The sequence below is a fragment of the Epargyreus clarus genome, unplaced genomic scaffold, assembly GCF_041222505.1.
Source record: "Epargyreus clarus isolate Ecla_fem2 unplaced genomic scaffold, WU_Ecla_fem_2.2 ptg000032l, whole genome shotgun sequence".
In the NCBI taxonomy this organism is placed as follows: domain Eukaryota; kingdom Metazoa; phylum Arthropoda; class Insecta; order Lepidoptera; family Hesperiidae; genus Epargyreus; species Epargyreus clarus.
In genome coordinates this window covers 1,869,360-1,892,320 of record NW_027332237.1, presented here as the reverse complement: position 1 = coordinate 1,892,320, position 22,961 = coordinate 1,869,360, and the positions used below count along the sequence as shown (strand labels likewise).

Here is a 22,961-nt window from a genome sequence, read left to right as displayed (position 1 = left end):
TTTTATTAGACTTAAAAACAATAATTTAAATACAAAAAATGTAGTAGCATTGGACAAACACGTTATTAAATTAATTTTATATGGGCAAAAAATACATAAGGCTATTAGGCTGGCTACAAAATGGACCGACAATATCATGTGTTACTAATACATATAAAAGAAAATTGTGTAAGTCAACATAGTCAGAAATGGCGGAGTCTCTCTTCTATAATATAATTACCGCCTAAAATTTACTAAATAAAGATTATGAATTATGTGCGGCGTATACAATAAAATGTCTGACCATTTGTAGCCAGCCTAAGGAGATGTCTACAAATTACGTCATTCAGTTCGTGTGATATTTTTAACATTACCATGTTATTACTTCACAATATTTTTATGTAAAATTATTGCCTTTTTTATTTCTTTTTATATGGTATCAAACGAGTATGCAGTCCACGTGATGGTAAATATCAACTGCCAACATATCAACATAAACATCTGTAGTCAAGATATGACGCCTGGCATAAGTATTCCTTACCATACCCTTCAAACCAGAACACAGTGTGCCTGTAGTTCGCAGCCTCCAGAGTCGAACCACAAGAGAATCTACCACCTTTATTTTCAGTATATACTTATTATAATTCCTTAAAACTATGACGTAATTCATCGACAACTGTTTAAAATAGAACGCATGCAATATACAAAAAAGGCGGGTAACATTTTGTAAATATCAATAACATACATATATTTATACATACACATAGATAACAAGCGACAGTACATACATAACATACACGGCATATATTAATATATTATTTTTAATTAAACATATATTTATCTATATAACTTACCCGCCTATTATGACTACTGTTCACCCGTACATCCATCTACAAACGAAAGCAAACTCTAAGAATATAATAATAAAGTTGAAATAAAAAAACTCTAACCGCATGCATTTTCATGTTTTTAACGTCCTGTCGGATGGACGTTATATGTCGTATTTTTTTATTGCATGCTACACAAGCGATATGGAAATTTAATACAAACTTTGTAATTTTAAAATATTTATATGTTAAACTGATTTTTAACATTTTTATTTTGATGCACAGCACAGGAAATATAATATGTGGAAATATTTTAAATTGAGTTCATAATGATTATAACGGGCTCTAAAATCCAAGGTTAATTAAATATTATCCTCTACGATCGGATAAAAATTGAAATACTACGAAAAATTGTCCCCATGTATGCGCTACTGTGTTCTGGTTTGAAGGGTGGGTATGAAGGAGATGTGTTCTATCTCGGTCCTCGGGGTAGCAAGAAGTATGAAACCAAGTACAGGTAGGAGATTAATCCTTACAAATGTTGTTTGGCGGCAGTGACCAATTATAATTATCGCCAAACTGTTAGCCCGCTCTGAAGTCGTTGCCATCAGGTGTAGTCATACAATTTGCTATGGCGGCGCGATTCATTTCTATATTCAGAGCGGACTAGCAGTTTTACGCGGACTACACCATCAGATGGAAGAACTCCCATCACAGATGGTAGATCATAAGAAATCACATCACATAATCACATTCAAAAGATGTTTTTAAATCCAGCCTCCTAACAAAAAAACTACTGATTCGATTTCGATAAAGTTTTGTAAGACTTAAGTAAGTTACAATTCAAATAAGATATTGTTAATTGTACATCATTAGAGATAAATATAAAAAATATATTACAATAGGGCCGCTAACAAACATTACTCTTATTAACAATATTTTCCATACCACTTGTGTATAATATTTTTTTTAGATTTAATCATGTATTTTTTTACAAATGATATAATACAAACATAAATTAAAATCAACATAATAATCATTGTTCAACTCGCATATTCATTGCAAACTTTGTTCATATCTAGTGTTTGTGTTGTGTGAAAGTGTAAAGTTCTGAAATGCAACCATTAGTAAAGATAAATTTAATTTTATCTTTTAAATACGCGGGGATTTAATCGCATTTAAAAACAGTACTCATGACACGTTTCCCACTCCCACACTATCCCCAAAATCCCTATTCCAGTTCTACATTCTACTTAAAAATCCTGAACCCAATTCATTGAACTGCCGCGGTTAAGCTACATCTTCAGTTTTAGATTACCTATTTTTAATAATTTAAAACTTTCCGAATAAAAATGGTTTATCGGTATCAAAAAATACGAGATCAGATTGGTACTTTCAGAGATTATTATTGTCAAAATAAATAAATAAGAGCCTGTTTCCTCTGAAAAAAGATGATATTTTTTGTTTTACGGCAAATAAACGATACTCAATTTTTTAATAATATATTCGCCACTCGAAAGTTACATAGTTCAGCCGTATAAGACCTATCAGGAGTGCATTATTTCGGCGGCCAGAGTATAAAGGCCTTTGACGACTTAAATCGACGTATTAATTAGGTCCATTTCAGAAGGATTCGTCGCTAAACGATATTTAATTATATTCTGAAATATATATATATAAACCGTTTTCATATTTGTAAAGTTAAAAACAACGAAGTCGCGAAATATTTTACATTCTGAAGGGATCGTGTCCTTAAGATTGAAAAACATTATATTATAATATGTATTGGATTATCTGTAGATAATAGTTGCATTTTACTACGCAACATAATATTAAGTGTTGAAGCTAACTCATGACAATATCAGTGCTCATATAAAAATGTACATCACTTCAAAAAATGTGATTGCAAACTCGTGTTCGTAATTTATGTTGCCGTAATGCTAAATTATGTGTCAATTTAATCGCATGCTCCTTTATTGTCTTTTTTCTTAACAGTTTTTAATATTTTATATGAATCGAGTTTGGCTTTAAGAATATTATGTCATTGGTAGGCAGTTTGAATGTGGTGTAGAGTTATAATTTCATTATGGTACATCAGTATTGATTGTGGTCATGTGGACAAAGCTACTGTGTATGTTATAAATAATATTTAATGTGTCAGGGTGATGATGTGCTACTATTATGGTGTGTGATGAGTATTGCCACAGTAGAAGTATGGATTCCATATTTCTACTGTGGTATTGCGGCGTAGGTTGTGTGTGCGTGTGTGTGATGTGGTTTGTTGTGTATGTAGTGATGTCCGTGTATGTAATGTATGCGGGGTATGTAGTGGTATTTGTGTGTGTTTGTTATATAATTTGTGGTATGTTACGATTTATGTAGTGCTGTATGCGATGCTGTGTATCACGGCGTGTTATATTGTGGTGGAGTATCTATTGTGTGTGTTATGTGTGTGTGACGTGTTGTATGGCGTTGGACGTAGTATCTGACGTGTGTATGTATTGTGTATACATGTGTGTTGTGTGTTGCGTGGTGTTTTGTGTCATGTGATGTGTCTTGTGTCGTGTCGTATCGTGTATTGCGTCATGTGTTGTGTCACATATTTTATTGTGGCTTTTCTGTCATGTGTAGTGTGTGTGCGTATGACTGTCGTGTGTGTGTCTGTGTCTATGTGTGTGTGTGTGTGTGTGTGTGTGTGTGTGTGCGAGTGTGTGTGTGTTGGAATGTGTGCGAGTGTGTGTGTGTTGGAATGTGTGTGTGTGTGTGCGCGGACCTGGTGCTGCTGCGGCGCGTGGTGGTGCGGGTGGTGGTGCGGCGGCGCGGGGATGTACAGGTGGCTGCCGGCGCCGAACGGCGGCGGGGTGCCGCTGTGGAAGCCCGCCTTGTCGTAGTTCTGACACAGGAGGACACCGTCGATCATACACTCTCATACATCATACATCATCGACCCATTATTAGCCCACTGCTGGGCACGGGTCCCCTCTCATAATGAGAAGGCCATAGTCCACCGCGCTTGCCAAGTGCGTATTGGTAGACTTTTTTTTAATATAGGAGTAGCAGACGAGCATGCAGTCCACCTGATGGTAAATGGTTACTGCCGCCCATGGACATCTGTAATCAACCCCAGATAGGATTAGATATTGCTACCTGAGGTCGGCCACAGATGCGCCGCTACCCCAGGGGACTAAGCTGGAACACCTCGGGTAAATATGTCTCTCTTACCACACCCTTCAAACCATAACACAGTAACGCTTAACACTACTGTACCTTTAGTACGTTTTTTTTACATTTTAACTAAAATGACTATTTTTGTTTACGTATTTCCCATATATTTCCAACCAATTCTGATACAATCGGCTAGAGCTGAGCGGAAACATAAGGACAAATACGTAAAAAAAATACCAAACCAGTAATATTTTTTAAAAACGTAAAAACTCATACTAAGTGTACTGATATTAGGTAGAAACAATAATGTAATGCTACGTTGATACAAATACGCGTTGCCACCAGGCGCTACACGGCCAACATTGGCACCAACGAGTATTGTGTGTACGTATTGTACGGCCAACATTGGCGCCAATAGTTTGACGCAATACTCACATTGACCTTGTTGAGCGCGACGTGTGTCTTCGCGTACATCGCGTTGGTGATGTCCGCCGCCGCCGCGCCGCCCGCCTTGCTCGCGCTCGCGTTGTACGGGCCGCCTGGCGACAACAACCACAACAATAATAACAACAACGAGGATAGTAACAACAACAACATCAACAATGCTTTCAATATCAACCAGACAGACTTAAATAATACATATATAGTGTTAACAAAAACTGACCCTTCGAGTTTTGCCCTAGTTTCGTACTAAAACCGAAAGGATTACTTTTCTGGATTTATATGTTTGTTATATTCAGATTCAGATTTATGGTCCGACACTGGTAATGTACGGAACCATAAATGTGGAAAGTTTTTTTTATTATTTTGATATTGAAAACAGGGATAACAAAGATTTACAATTGAGATCACACTCTACCTTATTGCCCAAGTACACATTGATAAACATAAAACTCTTTGAGAACTTTTCAGATTTCTTACATACACACAATTTCAAAAATTTATAAAATCTATAATTTGAACTTCATATTCTCAATGTTAAGAAAATAAAATAATAAAATATATTTTTTAATACAGGAACAGTTTACTAATATTTTAATAACACCATATTCTCTAAATAAAATAACCAGATAACTACTACTACAGCCGAAAATACCATCCTCTCCCTCGTCTACCCATTACCACCGTTCTATTTTTTTTTTTTTTATAATATATCGCGTGTTTAAGGGTAAAAGGGCCTATAGCTAAGGGTTAATAGGGATTTATGCTGAAAGGGCACATATTTTTTTTTTTTTTGCCATTCGGTTTGAAATTATCTGAAATGTAAAAATGTTTTACGTTTCAGATAATTTCAAACCGAACTAAAAACTTTTTACGTTTCAGATAATTTCAAACCGAATGGCAAAAAAAAATTTTTTATGTGCCCTTTCAGCATAAATCCCTATTAACCCTTAGCTATAGGCCCTTTTACCTTTAAGCACGCGATATGAGTAGCGGACGAGCATGCAGTCCACCTGATGGTAAGTGGCTACTGCCGCTCATGGACATCTATAATCAACCCCAGATAGGATTAGATATTCCTATCTGAGGTCGGCCACAGATGCGCCGCTACCCCTGAGGACTAAGCTGGAACGCCTCGGAAAAGTCTGTCTCCCTTACCACACCCTTCAAACCGGAACACAGCAGCGCCTAACACTGCAGTTATTAGGTAGAAATAGGTGTGGCGGTGGTGCCGCCGGAGTCGAACCATTAAGGGTTCTACCACCCTCAAAGCCAACTAACAACAAACTTATTGCCAACATACCCGGCTTGTACGTGTCCTGAGCGTCGTACGGGGGCTGCTGCTGCGAGTAGGCCGACACCTTGCCCGCGCCCGACACGCCACCCACCCCGCCCACGCCCCCCACTCCGCCCACGTTGCCGCCGCCGCCGTACTGCAAACATTATATTATTCATCATCATCATCATCATCATCCCATTATTGTCCCACTGCTGGGCACGGGTCTCCTCTCAGAATGAGAAGGATTAGGTCATAGTCCACCGCGCTGGCCAAGTGCGTATTGGTAGACTTCACATACAAATGAGATTTCTTTTTTTTTTATAAATCTCTCAGGTATGCAGGTTTCCTCACGATGTTTTCCTTCACCGTTAAATGAATGTATTAATATATTATTAATACATTAATGCTAAATAGAAATAATATAAAACAGAATAATAATTTACTTCTCTCCATCCTACTGAGTTAACGAATAGTCTTAAAAGGTAAAGGAAACTTTCATACATTATACATATCATACGTGTCAGACACAAGTCCAAGCAAAAGTTAATATTATCGTTCTATTTGGAGGTAGATTCCTTCAAAGAAAAGTAGGTGTGGAATGGTGCTATATATTCCATGTTGATTCGACTCCGGCGGCATCACCGCCACACATATTTCTCCCTCATAACAGCAGTGTTAAGTGCTGTTGTGTTCTGTTTTGAGGAGTGTGGTAAGGAAGACATACTTTTTCGAGGCATTCCAGCTTAGTCCTTAGAGCTAGCAGCGCTTCTGTAGCCGACCTCAGGTAGGAATGTCTAATCCTGTCTAGGGTTAAACACAGATGTCCATGGACAGCAGTAGCCACTTACCATCAGGTGGACTGAATGCTCGTCTAATACTCCATATTATATACAGGGTGAATTTTTAAAACGGGCCTTCAGGGCCAAATCCGAAACTATAAGGATTAGCGAAAAATGCTGAAAGGAGTTACGAGGCCGATTTTGATAAAAACTAAAACTGCATCATTAGTTTTTTTTAATATTTTTTTCCTTAGCCGGGAATCGAACGAGTTCATTTTGAAAAAAAATGACACCTCTATATTATTCCACTATCTGACAGTGTCGCTTATAAGGATCAAATTCTGGGAAGTAATGTTATGTGACAAATTAAAGGAAAAGGAAAATTTTGAAGAAAATACATATTTTTCCATACATTGGCATACTAATCCTTAAGGATTATACATAACAAATGATTTATGTATAATTCTTTAGAAACAGACATAAGTCATACCATTGAAGAATTTGTTGGTTAATCAACTAATTATTCGATGTTATGACTATGACATACGGCTTAGTATGAGAAAGTAATCGTTTGGCAAATAAGTTACCGCCGTTTTTAGGATTTATTTTTTAATGTAAATAGATAACTTATTAAACAGTAAATTATTATTGTTTGTTGTTTACAACTTCGTTTCAACGTTAAATATGATTTTCTATTTTTTTAGTAATCACTCGGATTTGACTCTAAAAAGTAATTCTCGCAAATTGTCAACTTTACGTCAGTATCAAACGAAACTCCGCCCATAGCAAGTAAATCTATTTTAATGGTCCTAAAAATAACCTTAGCTAAGTCGGACATAAAAATATAAATTATTGGGAAACAAAACGTCCATTTCGAATGATTAGAAACATTGAGCCAAAAAAAATGTTAATACACGAAATGTTTAAATTAATGAATGGCGGGAAGTTAACTGCCAAATTAATATGAAAAAATATGTATTTTCTTAAAATTGAGGCTTTTCCTTTAGTTTGTCATTTATCATTACTTTCCAGATTTTGATCCTTATAAGCAACACTGTCAGATAGTGGAATATATAGAGGGTGCATTTTTTTTTCAAAATGAACTCGTTCGATTCCCGGCTAGGGAAAAATTATTTTAAAAAAGTAATGTTAGGGCGTTAAGGTTACTTTTCACTTGCTGGGAATATTTTAAGCAAAACAAACGTGCATTCACTTCGAAACTTTATTTGCAACTAACTTCAATAGACAAGTGGACTGTATTATTGTATCTTAGCGTAAAGTACTATTCTATTTAGACATTCCGCCCACCAAGAACATAGTTCTTAAACTAATTTAAACATAACTTACAATACATAAAAGAAAACCTTCATACAGAACATAACAAATGATAATAAAGGCTACAATATTAGTTGTTTGCAATATCTGTTACAATCAAAGAATAAATTTTATTACAATGCTACAATTTAAGAATATATTGTATTATTATATAATACTACTTAGTAATAATACACAATTTATTCACTGGACGCTTTAACACTCCTGATTTACATTGAACTGTCACAACTCTCGTTATGTTATCAGGTCCAGTATGTTTTTCTATTATCCTGCCTAAAAACCACTTAGCCGGAGGAAGGTTATCCTCTTTTAAAATTACAATGTCATTAATTTCAGGCTCGGTACATTTTGTGTTCCATTTATTTCTTTGATTTAAATTTACTAAATACTCTTTGTACCATCTATTCCAAAAATCATTTACAATTTTTTGCGTTAAGCGCCATCTGTCTAAACCTTGAACATTACATTTAGTGTAGTCATCATCTGCAATATTTAACAATGGTTCACCTACCAAGAAGTGACCAGGTGTCAAGGGGAGAGGGTCGTTTGGGTCGTCACTAAGTAAAGTTATAGGTCGCGAATTTAGGCAAGCTTCCACCTGCGCCAGTACCGTCGCTAACTCCTCATAGGTAAGTGTATTGTTCCCAACTACTTTACGCAAGTGTGTTTTTGTACTACGTACCCCCGATTCCCATAATCCCCCGAAGTTCGGCGAATGGGGTGGCAAGAAATGCCACTTGGTACTCTCCAAGGTAAGTAATGCAGCAATCTCTCCAGGCAGGGATGACTTGGCATTGTTGAACATCTCTCTCATCTCTCTATCTGCGCCTACAAAGTTAGTGCCATTATCACTATAAAGATTTTGACAGTGGCCTCTTCGAGCGGTAAAACGTCTGAAGGCAGCAATGAATCCTTTAGCGGTCAAGTCAGTCACTGCTTCTAAGTGTACTGCTCGAGTGACCATGCAGACAAAAAGGCAAATGTATCCCTTGTAGGATTTAGCTCCTCTTCCTGGTGAAAATCGTATATTTATTGGACCACAGTAATCAACTCCAGTAGACTTAAATGGCTTACTTGGTTTTAGTCTAGCTTCAGGTAAAAGTCCCATGAACGGAGAAGTCTTCTTTGTTGTATAACGTAAACAAATTACACACTCTCGGTAAACCTTTTTAACTCTCTCTTTAACTTGCAGTATCCAATATTTTGCTCTTAAAAGGTTCAGCATAGCTTGTGGACCTCCATGTAATGTCCGATGATGAGCATCAAGAATTATCAGCATGGTAAGATGATTCTTAGCAGGCATAATTATTGGATGTTTTGTATCATAACTTGCGTCACATTGTGTTATACGTCCCGTCACTCTAAAGATCCCTTGTTTGTCTACAAAAGGGCAAAGAGTTCGCAGATTACTCCTTTTTGGTACACATCCTCGAGTCTTTAACTGTTTTATCTCATTGTCAAATTCCCGCTCTTGAACTTGTTTTATGCAAGCCAATAAAGTGTCATTTCTTTCAGTTGGTGTAATATATTTAGGTAATTTTATTCTCTTCTGTTTTGGCAATTTTAAATTCAAAATTCTTCTGCAATATGATAATACCATAAGCATTCTTGATAATGATGAAAATTTAGTCCAAATAAATTCATCTTCAATGTTTGATACAACAGTTAAAGATTTGATTCTTTCTTCTTCGTGCGTATCTTCAATACAAGTGTTGTCTTTCTTTAAGTTAGGTTCTGCAAGCCATTGTGGTCCAGTCCACCACAGTGAATGAGTTAACAGCTCGTTCGGTTGTAACCCTCGTGAAGCACAGTCCGCAGGGTTTGTCTCTGTGGATACATGACTCCACTGATCAGAGTCCATTACATTCAATATCGTAGATACTCTATTACTCACAAAAGTCGTCCAACGGCTAGACCCACCTTTGAGCCAAGCCAGAACAATTGTGGAGTCTGTCCAGCCATTTAGGTTCTCCTTGGGTATCTCCATCACCTGTGAAACTTCGCTTATAAGCTTTGCTGCCAAGGCAGCGCCACACAACTCGAGCTTTGGAATTGAAAGTTCCTTCTGTATGGGAGCAACTTTGGTCTTCGCAGTTACTAAGTGCACATGTATTTGGTTTGTCTCATCTATAACTCGTGCGTACACTGCCGCGGAAAAGGCTAACCTTGAAGCATCTGAAAACACATGAAGCTCTGTCTTAGAACCACTTGTTACATTTAACCATCTCGGTATTTGTAGTTGTGTGAGATCTGCTAGTCCATTCTTAAATGTCCGCCATTGATCCAGGAGGTCTCCGATTAAACAGTCATCCCACCCAAGTCCTGATTGCCACAATCTTTGTATCAGGACCTTGGCAACTACTACCACTGGAGCAATCCATCCCAAGGGATCGTAGAGTTGTGCTATAATTGAAAGTACCTGTCTTTTAGTTATTGGCTCTTTAGATTCACGTAAATTTACCATATATTGGAAATTATCACTCTCTCTGTTCCAACTCACTCCTAGAATCTTAATGCAGTCATTAAGTTTAATATATTCTGGCGGATCTCCTTGCTCATTACGTTTTCCAACTTTCTGTAGAACCATGTTACAATTACTATTCCATTTTTGAAGTTCGAATCCTCCCGATTTCATTAACTCAGTCATCTCATTATATATAGCTATTGCTACATGTTCATTATCAGCGCCAGTAATCAAATCATCCATGTAGAAATCTTTTTTCGTTATTCTCGCTGCTAATGGATATTTTGCTTCTTCTAGCTCAGCCAGTCTTTGTAAGGACTTAACTGCCAAGTATGGCGCGCAAGCAGTGCCAAAAGTCAGTCTCAGTAGCTTGTAGTGTACTATAGGCTGCGTCCTGTCAGATGAAAATCTCCAAACGATTCTTTGGAAATCCGTATCTTGCTCCGCTACACAAACCATCCTATACATTTTAACTATATCTGCAACAATGCATATTTTGTGATTTCTCCATCTCATCAAAATATGTCTCAAATCTTGTTGTAGCTTGGGACCAACTAGAAGTTCATCATTCAGTGACCTATTATTATTGTCTTTACTCGAAGCATCAAACACAATCCTCACCTTGGTAGTCTCTTTATCCTCTCTCACCACGGCATGATGAGGAAGATAAACTGCTTTGGTACTCTCTATCTCATCCTCATAAACTTGTCTCATGTGATTCAAACTCAAATACTCTTGAAATACCTTGTTGTACTCTTCTCTCAGTTTAGGCTCTCTTGCCAGTTTTCTTTCTAAAATCTCTAATCTCTTGATAGCTATCTCCTCAGAATTGCCATACAGACACTTTGGATCATCAGTTGCAAATGGTAATCGCACAATAAATCTGCCCTCATTATCTCTCTCTGTCGTTGCATCAAAAAAATCTTCACAAATCTTCTCACTCCTTGTCATCTCTTTTTGAATAGTGTTAGGCTCATTCTCCATTTCCCAAAATTTCTTCAATAAATCATCGTCCCTTACTTGAATGTGCATACCAGTGAATGATGCTCTGGGGGACTCTTCCAGTCCTCTGGTAGCTCTTCCAGACAAAATCCATCCAAAAATAGTGTTTTGCGCTATCAAACTGCCCTCGGATTGTTTAACTATACCATCTAGCAATATCTGGCCATAAACCTCGGCACCCAGCAGCATATCAATTTTATCCGGTGTTGCATATGTTGGATCAGCTAAGGGTAGGTTTTCAATTTCTGCCCACTCCGATACGCTAAGCTTTGTAGCTGGAAGTAAAGAAGTTAGGGAATTTAAAACATAAGCAGTTATATTTATGAATCTCTCAGAGCTATGGTGTGACTCCACGCGTAGTGAAACTGTGTATTTGATTCTCATACGACCATCTCCCAGACCTGACACCCACCCACTGATTGGTTTACGCCTAAGGCCAAGTAACTGTACAGTAGCCTCAGTGACAAAGGACGCCTGAGACCCTTGATCAAGTAATGCTCTAATAGCTCGCTTACAACCATTTGAATTAAATACCTTAACTCTAGCTGTCGCCAGTAACACGCTGGTAGGGTGAAGCTCTGCTTCTCTCGAAAAAGCTGTAGTTACATTATGTGCGTCACCTCGTGATGTGATAGGTCTCTCAGGTAAACTCGATGACGTTGTTGCTGCAGCTTCCCTCACATTGCTGGTATTATGATCGGCTTCCTTACTCACTCTCTCAAAATGTAGCATAGTATGATGCCTTCTTCCACATCTTCTGCAACTCGATGACTGTCGACACTTCAATGCAGTATGAGTCGGTGAAAGGCAATTGAAACACAATCTATTGTTTTGCACAAAATCTTGTCTATCTTGAGGCGTCATAAGTATGAATTTTTTACAGTGATAAATATAGTGGTTCTCATGACACATTGAACACTCAACATCACTTTTCTTCGGCTTGCTCTCAATAGCTGTATGAAACGTTTTAGTTTTCGATATATTTTTGACAGCTTGTGTTGCTCGAACTGAACTTGTATCTATCATCTCTAACGATCTGAATCTGTGTTCTAAATATTCACGTAATTGTTCCCAAGTGGGTATATCATCAGTAAGCATGTTAATATAGTGTTCCCACTGTTTCATCGATTCGGTATCTAATTTTGTGACGGTTAAAAACACAATAATTGCGTCCCAAGTACTCGTGTTAATGCCCATATTCTTCAAAGACTTCAAACAGGTAGATGTAGTGTCCAATAAGTGCTTAATCGCGATCGCTGACTCTGTATGTAATTTCTTCAATGAAAATAAGTTTCTTAACACAGCATTTGAGTTGTATCTTTTGTTATCATACCGCCGCACTAATTGTCTCCATGCTTCGTCATAATTACTTTCAGTAATCGAAAAATTATTTAATAAATTTTGTGCTTCACCTGTCAAATTTCCTTTTAAATAATGCATTTTTTGCACCGTTGTAATAGTCTGGTTGTTATGGATTAAAGATGAAAACATGTCGTGAAATGTTTGCCATTCTTCATATTTGCCACTAAAATTGGGTAGACTTATTCGAGGTAATTTAACATCACAATAATTATTCTCGTTAGCACCACACGTGGCCACAGAAGGCGTAGTAGTAGGCGGCAAAAGGTTCTGCAATGTTTCACGTAAAGAAGTCTTGTATTGTATATAAAGCTCTTCAAAAGTCTCGTATATATTCTCCGTAAAATATTTTTCTTTTTTCTCTTTTGAAGCCTGCGATACAATCGCCTTATGGCCATCTTTAAACTCATTATACTGTTGTTCTAATAACTCTAATCTCGTTTGTAAATAAGGAACTTTAATTTTGTCTTTAGCTGTCTTCTTGTAATTTCTTAAACCTTTCTCCAAATTGCCGTATAGATCTTCTTGTAATGATATTAGTTTCTCAACGGTAGCCATCTTAACTCACTCGTAATAATCCCAACAACACCACAATATGCACTCAGTCCTGGTTAAACTTGTAGAATTATGATTAGACACGCTGTCCGTTAATGTATCTCACTCAATTAAACGTAATTAACTCGCATTGTCTATAAAACTCATAAACTCGATGTAATAACGCGTAATTATAGTTGCACTCAAACTTGCACATCGCCGGTCACCGAGCGCTTCTTATCTCTGTTCAGGTAGCCGGCCTATTGTTCTCGGTGCTCGGGTCACTTCCGGCGTTGCCGCTCCGTCCGGCTCGATTTGGACCATATGTTAGGGCGTTAAGGTTACTTTTCACTTGCTGGGAATATTTTAAGCAAAACAAACGTGCATTCACTTCGAAACTTTATTTGCAACTAACTTCAATAGACAAGTGGACTGTATTATTGTATCTTAGCGTAAAGTACTATTCTATTTAGACAGTAATGAATCAGTTTTAGTTTTTATCAAAATCGGCCTCGTAACTCCTTTTAGCATTTTTCGCTAATCCTTATAGTTTCGGATTTGGCCCTGAAGGCCCGTTTTAAAAATTCACCCTGTATATAAAAAAAAAACTGATGACAATACACGATTTTAATAATGTTATCTCGTTCACCTAATCAGGATCGTCAGTAATCAGGATTAACGATTTTCCTTGTACGATTTTAGCGTCGCATTTAGTTTTAAACTATAATTTTTTTGAATTCAAATTGAAATCTAAGTAACTCACCGTTGGGTAAACTCCATATTGATACGTGGTCGGCGGTGGTTGATAGAAGTACGCGTAGCCGGGTGGTAACGCCGTGGGAACCTACACACAAACAATATATATTTTATATTTATGTAAACAACATTTCGATACCTTAATTCGCAAATCAGCCTCCACTTATTTTCAATTTTTTTTTTATTTATTTTGATTTCGTTCAACGCCATTTATTATCAAAATAAATAAATAAAACGTTTTGAAAAAAAAGGTGAGTTGGCTGATTTGCGAATTAAGGTATTGATTCGTCACAGTAAGGATTATTTTGGTCTTTTTACGTGAGTAAACAAATATAGTTTGTTTCTTTTGTCTGTTATGGCTCTAGCACTTACTACATTTAGCATTGTTATAATTATTACGCTTTGGCAACTTTCTGCAGCATCAAAAAAGCGCATTTCAGCGTTTAAGTATGTGGCGACTTCTAGCTACTTGTCAAGAAATGGCTTCACATATTACGGCATGAGTGGTCATATGGTGACTAGCCGCAACACATCAAGAGATAGTGCTCCTGAATTACGCTATCGAAGTTTTCTTAACCCCTTGTATATATGGATTATACAAGCTCCGATTTTAGACTGTCGGAGCATAGCTAAAGAAGGGGCCATAAGCTTGTATGCTTCCCGGTATGTATGCATTGTATGCTTCTCGGGCATGATTACCTAGCCCTCAGGGACATTACCCTTTGCTAAATGTGTTTGTCTCTCTCTCTCTGTCTCAGTCACTCTCTGTCTGTCCGTCTGTCTGTCTGTGTGCGTGTGACTGTGTGTGTGTGTGTGTGTGCGTGTGTGTTTGTGTGTGTGTGTGCGTGTGTGTGTGTTTGTGTGTGTTTTTGTGTGTCTGTTTGTGTGTGTGTGTGCGTGCGTGTGTGTGCGTGTCCTTGTGCGCACCTGTTGCGGCGAGGCGGCGTCGGTGCGTCCGAAGCGCTCGCCGGCGCCCAGGCCGAACGTGCCCTCGCGCCCGCTGTACCCCACCTCGTAGTAACCACCCTGCACAATGAAACAAAACAATACAATTCTAATATGCTTATACTATTCAAGTTTAGGTAAAGAAAAGATTGACAAAAAAAAAATAAGTTGAGAGCGCACTAACGTCGTGTATTCACATTGGTAATACTTTCTATAAAAGGATATTTGAGTGTATTAGTCACTAACCACATAATTCAGTAGCGTACTCTGCAGAATCTTTCAAAATACACATACATTACGCCTTAGGTCGTTTGTCCACCGCCACCGTCACTTCCGTCACCGAAAACGAATTGACGGCGTCGAAGTAGCGGTATATACTTTTACTATAGCCGCTTGTCCACGGCACGTCCGTCACGCGAGCACCGTCATCCCGGCCGCCGATATTTCGAGTAGATCGGCGTGACCGCTACATCGGATCGAAATTTTGACGGGCCGATGTGGCGGCAATATAAAACACGCGGGAACTTGTCCATACACTGCCGTCACACGCGTAATAGATCGAACAAACTAAACCAGCGATATCAGTCGCGGTGGACAAACTATTGCCGTCACCTCATATGTCATTAGAATGTATGTCTTACTTATCCGTTACCTGTATCGCTTCACCACATTCATTATACAGTTTTTCAAAAGAATATCTGTCTGTTGAACACACCACTTCCATGTGCGCGTCTGCGTGTATTTCTGTATTAATGTACATGTGTGCGTGTGTGTAACTGACCATGTGATGCGGCAGCGTGCCGCGCATGATCTGCGTCTCGTCGTACGCGTACGCGCCGCCGTACAGCGCTCCGCTCGCGTACCCGCCCGCGGCGCCGCCCGCCGCGCCGCTCGCCGCTCCGCTCGCCGCGCTACCCGCCGCGCTGCCCGCCGCGCCTGTCACTGCTGAAGACAGTATGAGAGATTTCAATGGGTGATGTGGGTTTTTTTTATTAAAAGTTCCGTAAACAAGAGGTAAAATAGATACCCTTATACTAAGCCTAGAGTGCCTTTCCATCCATCTATCACATTATCTCTTAAGCCGTAACAGAAAGTTGACATTTGAGGCTGCTGGAACCAGAGTGGCCTAACTGCATTTTAATGATTTTTGACCTATCTGTACTTTCGTTATTTTAAAATGTTTTTAGAGTCCGCGTAAAACTTCTAGTCCGCTCTGAATATAGAAATGAATCGCGTCGCCATAGTCAATTGTATGTTGTAGTAAACTGTATCCTTGAAACAACTTCAGAGCGGACTATACAATTTACTTTTCTCCATATTGTAAATCGTTTTTTGTAGTTAGGCTACTGTGGTTCTAACAGCCTCATTTGTACATTACATGGATTACTAGCAGAATAAATACTAAGATACCATTTGAATAACAGTATTATATCATAATGATATGGATACCTCCCTGTGCGAGTTCGTTTTAACTATGTTATGTTATGAGATTAGAGATCATATAATATTAACAAGCAAAAATAAATGTATCTTTAAGTCTCTCAAAACTTAAAATATAAATATTTGAACAAACTATATTAACATTAAAATATATATATTCTAAAATAACAATCATTATTTCAAGTCATGCTTGTTTATATGGTCAATACCCAAGGTGAATATTGAAAACTTTTGAGCTACATACATATTTATAAAGAACATGCAGAAACATAAAGTCGCCGATATTTACCCTGAGAGTCTCATTTAAAATCCAAAAGTATAATTATTTAAAAAACATCAATAGTACCTGTGGTAGTGGTCACTTTGGAAGTCGACGTTTGTGTCGTCGATGTACTCGTTAGACTGTTACTCGACGCCACTGAACTGTCGTACTGGAAACAAAACATACATATTTTGAGTTATATTAAACCACTATGTTTACATATTTATTAACGTCTTTAATTTAAATTATGTACAAAATCAAGTCAATCACATTAAAATTACATCATTCAATTATCATTATTATTTAGAAACAAGTTTAATATGTCAATAATATTGAACAAATGTTTACATACGGGAATTAAAAAACGTGTTTCGGTCGCTATACTAAAACCTTTAACAACACTATCTTAACATAACGCGTGTCGACATAACACACATTTTTTGAAAAGATCTATTTTTCATTTTCTTCTACAAAAATATATTATTAATTAAGTCAAAGAAGCGTAACTTCTTACATACATACAATTTTCATATACACATTCATATGCACGTTTTTCATAACAATATGTTGCGACACATATGAGACAGTGTGATGTGTGCATATGAGATGTGTGCATGCGAGTGCGTATTTGCTTTGTGTGCATGTGTGCGTGCGTGTGTGCGCGCATGTGTGTGTGTGTGTGCGTGCGTGCGCGCGCGTACGTGAGTGTGTGCGTGCCATTTCTCTTTATACACGACGTGTGTGTGTGCGTGCATACCTGCGTGGTGTCCTTGGGCTGCTTGGCGGGCTGCGGCGAGGGCTGGTAGGGCGTGTAGGGCGCGGCCGTGTACAGCGCGTTGCCCGTGTACACGCCCGCCGAGGACGACGTCTGCTGCGAACAATATCAAGGGACATCTTATATATCATCATCGTTAGCCCTTTTGTGCATACAATTGGGTACAATTCTCTAAGGGTCGAACCTTAAAAACGCTAATTAAGTATAGTTAGTATATACGAGTATAAGTGTAGTTAGTGAGTATGGTTAGTATAACCCGGCCGATGCCTAGTCTATCAATATAGACAAATGTAATAAGTTATTAGCGTTTTGAAATCTTTTTAGAACATAGTGAAAAACTCAACCTCATAAGACATTTATGACATAATCATCGTGAACTAATTGCTACCCACAATCGGAGTTAAATCACTTAGATCTGGGCCAATTTCACAACAGCCCACTAATGCTATTGATAACTATCGGTAGATTTCATATTTTAGTAATATTCGAAACTATTATATGTATGTATTGTTCATGTAGAGGTTTATTCTACATTACTTCTAATAAAGAAATTTATAATATGCATACAACCTCGACACATGAAAGAACTACCTAAGACTTCAACACTGGATGTGTACTACGAAAAACTACGGCTAATTTTTACAATATGTTCAATACTTAGTATTTAATTACTATTACTTTTATCGTGAACAATATAAATGTTACATACCTGATACGAGTTGATCATCGGCTGGTACTGCGTTAACGTTACACTGGAGGGGTACGCCGTCGCCGTCATCGCCGATGCGCCCGTTAGTGACGCGTTTGTTGAATTCACCTGAGTGTAAAGAGATTTTGATTGTATAAATAATTCGACATACTTATTGACATTTTTACACTGATAGCCTCATACCATGGTACAGAGAATGTTAGGATTCGTTATACCGCAGGTTTAATGAACATTCAAAAATAAAGTGTTTGTGACACCTGCTATTCACTATCGACAAATCTCTTTGTTGTTACAGACAACACTAGAGGTGCGCGCGGGAGTTCCGATATGCCTATAAGTGTGAGCGAGATCTGATAAAAATTTATGGCTCAGTTCACAAGTTCGTACTAGCCTAACTATACACTTAGTTGTGGAGTGTACACGCCTGCGCCGGCCGGATGGTGTACAATCCTCGTAATAATACGTATGTGCCGAGACGCTTACAACATTTGTGCTCTTTAAGTATACACGGCACGTACCTGTGGAGCGTACACACCAGCGTCATACACGGTCGGAACCATCCGGCCGTGTATGTACACCAGTACAATCCTCGTAATAATACGTATGTGCCGAGACGCTTAAGCCCGCTCCACATTCTCGCGAGAACGCAAGAAAAGCACGAGAAACGAGAATGTGAAGCCAATACGAATCGGGTTTTTCTCGAGATTCTCGCGAGAATGTGGAGCGGGCTTTACAACGACAGTGCATACCTGTGGAGCGTACACACCCGCACCATACACGGGCGGATGGTGCGACACGGCATGATGAGCTCCGTGCGCCCCGTGCGCCGCGTGTGCCCCGTGCGCGCCATGCGCCCCGTGCGCACCGTGCGTCGCGTACACGCTCTGTTGTGCCGCGGCCTGGGGGACATACACACGTTGCATTTTAAGTAACTTACTTCAAATAGCTAAGTATTTTAGTATTTTTGATCCGTCCAACCGGATTTGTAATGATGGTGGTTAACTACTGCTTGCCTACATAAATCTCATAGTAAAGTTAAATTCTCGTATATAACGTTAGATATTCGTATAGACAATTTAAAATACAAAGAAACAAAAATCACAATTATTACGACTACTTTCTTTACTATAAATACTGTATAACTATAAATTTCAAGTAACAAAATCGAGAGTAAAAATCTCAAAATAGAATATAACATTCAACATTTTCTTAGTCCTTGGGGTAGCGACGCATGTGTGGCCGACCTCAAGTAGGAATATCTAATCCTATCTAGGACTAATTACAGGTGCCCATATGGGCGGCAGTAGCCACTTACCATCAGTAGGACTGCATGCTCGTCTGCTTTCATATTATTAAAAAAAAAGTCACTCAATCACACTAGTAGTTATATTCGAGATACTCGTCAAATATATCGTCCCCACCTTAGGCCGGTGGTGCGCGTAGTGGTGCGCGACGTGCGGCGCGGGCGGCGGCTCGGCGCCCGCCACGCTCGCCACACCCGCCACGCTCGCCGCGCTCGCCACACTCGCAACTCCCGCCACACTCGCCGCGCTCGCCACGCCGGCCACACTCGCCACGCTCGACACGCCGGATACGCCTAGTTGCTTCATCGATGCCGATAATTTGTCTAATGCTGGAAACGGAACGAAATATTGATTTTAATCTAAATATTGTAGCCAATTGCAGAGTAAATTTATACCTCGGACTTACGCGAACCCGGAGTTACGAGATTTTAAAATTTCGTCGATTTGCCATTTATTTGAACGTCACACGACACTTCGATGTCGATTATAGAGTAACTGTTCCCACACTTACACAATTAATATGCATATCTGACTGATAATCGCTCAGTCCCATCTATCACATAAGTTTGAGATATTACCTTACAACAAAATTATAAATAAGTATTCTAAAGCACAAATATACAAAATATATAACTTAAGAGAATGACAAGAAATAAATCAGAAACTTTACCAAATGAAAATATACAAAGACCTTTTCAATGTCTACTTTTAAGATAAACAAAAATTAAGAAAACCAATTTATATACACTAAAATCTAGTAAACATAGACAAATAAGTCAAGGATTCATTTTTTTTTATCTAAATCTAAACCTATTTAGAAACTATATGACTAATTTATTTAAAATGTAGGACTAATCTCTAATCATTGGTTGCTTGGAACAAATGAATTAACGGAGACACCATCCATATTACTGTAGCACGAGTATTACACCGAACACGACAAAATAAATCGAGCCGCTCTAGCCCCGTGCAAAGATGTAAAAAAGATTTTTATATATTACACAAAAATATGTCAAATATATTAGATAAGAACGCCTGCTAACCTAGTTATTAATATTCAATCTATCCCACCGTTACCTATTTTGCCTACCAGAGATCGACAAAACAAATTCTACAGACATAATATTGTCGAATCTGTCGATCTTTGGCTGATAAAAATTTGATAGGTTGATTATACTAACGCGCGTAAAACTGACGCGTTCATACAAAGCGAACGGGATGAGAACCTTCGCGGGCGACCGCCGCGTGCGACACGCTGTATGTAACGCAAACGGTAGACTTATTTGGCGAAATTACATACGAGCGCGCGTGTATAAAACAGTCACACATGGCGCGTACTTATGACGCTGCTCATACTCGTTATACCCGATGTTTTTGAGCGCTTGTATGTTGTATGTATGTCTGTCTGTCTGTATGTCTTTGGCACGCTTAGTGTGATGTGTGATTCATAATTGTGTGAATAACATAGTCCACGTTATTCAGCAGTCGGGTTTTATTGTCTTACAAAAATTGAAAATACATTATCACGCGAGTTTTACCAGTCGCCCCTAATGCCAAATATATGGTCGAAGAATCTAAGACCTTAATAACCATAAACAAAACATAATATTATATTTCTTTTTTGCGGATGTAAAAGTACCTCTAACTAGAGCGTCACCATTCAAATCTAGATCGAAATAATATGTAGTTGTAAACTTACATGTGCTATTAGTGACTGGAGACTCCGTCGTGACCGGTTGGCTCGTCGGCGTTGAGTCAACCACTGATAGGCTTTCACTTAACTGCAACACAAATATTCCTCACTTTACTTTTACTCCCACTATATTTATAAATAAAATGTAGAAATCAATATTCCTTGTTTGTCTAGTTACACCAGGGTTAATTGTAAATATTTGTAGACACAAGGACATCCTTTACTCTGTTGTTTTTGCGTGAGGATGGGTGCACATACATTAAATTTAATTTTTATATTCTTAAGCAACGCGACATATTACAAATGACAGATTAAATCTTAATTTATTTAAATTATAATATAGGTGTAGCAGACGAGCATGCAGTCCACCTGATGTGGCTACTGCCGCCCATGGACATCTGTAATCAACCCCAGATAGCCAACCCGAGGTCAGCCACAGATGCACCGCTGCTCCTGAGGACTAAGCTGGAACGCCTCGGAAAAGTATGTCTACCTTTCCACACCGTTCAAACCAGAACACAGCAGCGTTTTACACTGCTCCTATTAGGCAGTCACACAACTTAACAAATTGATTGATTGACAGATATAGAAATTCATTAAAACTACAAATGAAACTAATTGATAAAACATCAGTACTTACCATACTATTAGCATTGGGGTATGTACTACTAGGTGCTTCAGTCGTTGTCTCGTGGCTCGTCGAGACTGGTTGGGGCTCCGCTTGTGACGTCACCTTACCAAACAAATAGCATTGTTCAATTACACATTGCATTCATAATCATTCATACAACAATATGATAAATTATGAGATACCTAATCAAGATCATAAATCGTTAAGCAACCGCTTATTTACATTTTCTTACATTACATTTTCTTTACATTTTTATTTTACGTGAAATTTGTACTAGATCAACGTCAATTTTCTTTGTCGGAGTGATTATAACAAGCCAATAACAACCAACATACTTAACCTGCCGCGGCGTTGACACTGCTTGCAACTCAACAGATTGGTGCATTGGCTAGTATGGTCTATGTCACGACAAGTGAGTATAAAGTCTTGTATTCATTAGGCAATATTTGTTTATAAACTCTTAAGGTGTGTTTATAAACAAGTTTACCGCAAACACTGTTTCAGAAACTTGGCAGTTTACACTTGTCAGATGTTGCTAGGATGTTGCCCGAGGAGGTAGTGATGCTCTCTGTTGCTTACGTAATAATTCATAAAAGTGTTAATAGAAAAAAAAAAAAATTTGTTTTGTACCTTGAACATTGATAAACACTGTTTATAAACAGTGTTTATAAACAAATGTTGCCTAATGAATACAAGGCTTTAGACTCACTTGTCGTGACTTCGAGTAAGTCGTGTCGACGTCATACTAATAAGCAATCACAACATACCTGCTTCACCGGTTGGGGTGTCGACACCGGCTGTACACTCGTCGGCGGCGGTTGCGACACCACCGGCTGGTGCGACTGTACCGGCTGGTGTTGATGCGTCGGCTGGTGTTGTTGATGCGTCGGCTGGTGTTGTTGGTGCGTCGGTTGGTGTTGTTGATGCGTCGGTTGGTGTTGTTGATGCGTCGGTTGATGTTGTTGGTGCGCTGGTTGGTGCGTCGGTTGGTGCTGGTGCGGCGGTGGCGGGGAATGCAAAGTGTCAGGTTCCAAAGCACCGAATTGCACGTCGAGGAACATGCTGCCGCCGCTGTCACCCGGCATCTCAACCGCTGATGATGGTATCTGTAAAACAATATAATCCATGTTATCTTCGGCTTCGACTGGGTAAAACAGTATTTTTGTATGCTTATAATTTCGAAGTCCAAACTTTAACATAGTTGAGAAAATAGCCCCAAATTTTATACAAATTATTTACTGTCAAATATATTATTAGCAAAAAAGTGTAGTCGTGTCTTAAA

General features: G+C 38.5%; 1 protein-coding gene across 11 annotated transcripts in view; it reads right to left on the bottom strand.

Moving 5' to 3' along the window:
- Positions 1-22,961, bottom strand: part of lig (ubiquitin-associated protein-like lingerer) — a 44,647-nt gene that overhangs the window by 2,310 nt on the left and 19,376 nt on the right. For 5 of the 11 annotated variants that reach the window (XM_073090472.1, XM_073090479.1, XM_073090473.1 and 2 more), the window contains 15 exons: positions 22,447-22,785; positions 21,689-21,781; positions 21,055-21,136; positions 19,473-19,684; positions 18,801-18,950; positions 18,052-18,159; positions 17,325-17,438; positions 16,652-16,736; positions 15,647-15,810; positions 14,848-14,946; positions 13,928-14,008; positions 5,716-5,845; positions 4,407-4,510; positions 3,580-3,699; positions 834-869 (listed from right to left, as the gene is read on the bottom strand). In XM_073090472.1, coding sequence (XP_072946573.1) covers positions 834-869; positions 3,580-3,699; positions 4,407-4,510; positions 5,716-5,845; positions 13,928-14,008; positions 14,848-14,946; positions 15,647-15,810; positions 16,652-16,736; positions 17,325-17,438; positions 18,052-18,159; positions 18,801-18,950; positions 19,473-19,684; positions 21,055-21,136; positions 21,689-21,781; positions 22,447-22,785 — 1,917 coding nt within the window. The remainder of the gene's footprint in view (positions 1-833; positions 870-3,579; positions 3,700-4,406; positions 4,511-5,715; positions 5,846-13,927; positions 14,009-14,847; positions 14,947-15,646; positions 15,811-16,651; positions 16,737-17,324; positions 17,439-18,051; positions 18,160-18,800; positions 18,951-19,472; positions 19,685-21,054; positions 21,137-21,688; positions 21,782-22,446; positions 22,786-22,961) is intronic. The other 6 variants (XM_073090476.1, XM_073090483.1, XM_073090477.1 and 3 more) reach the window with 5 other exon arrangements.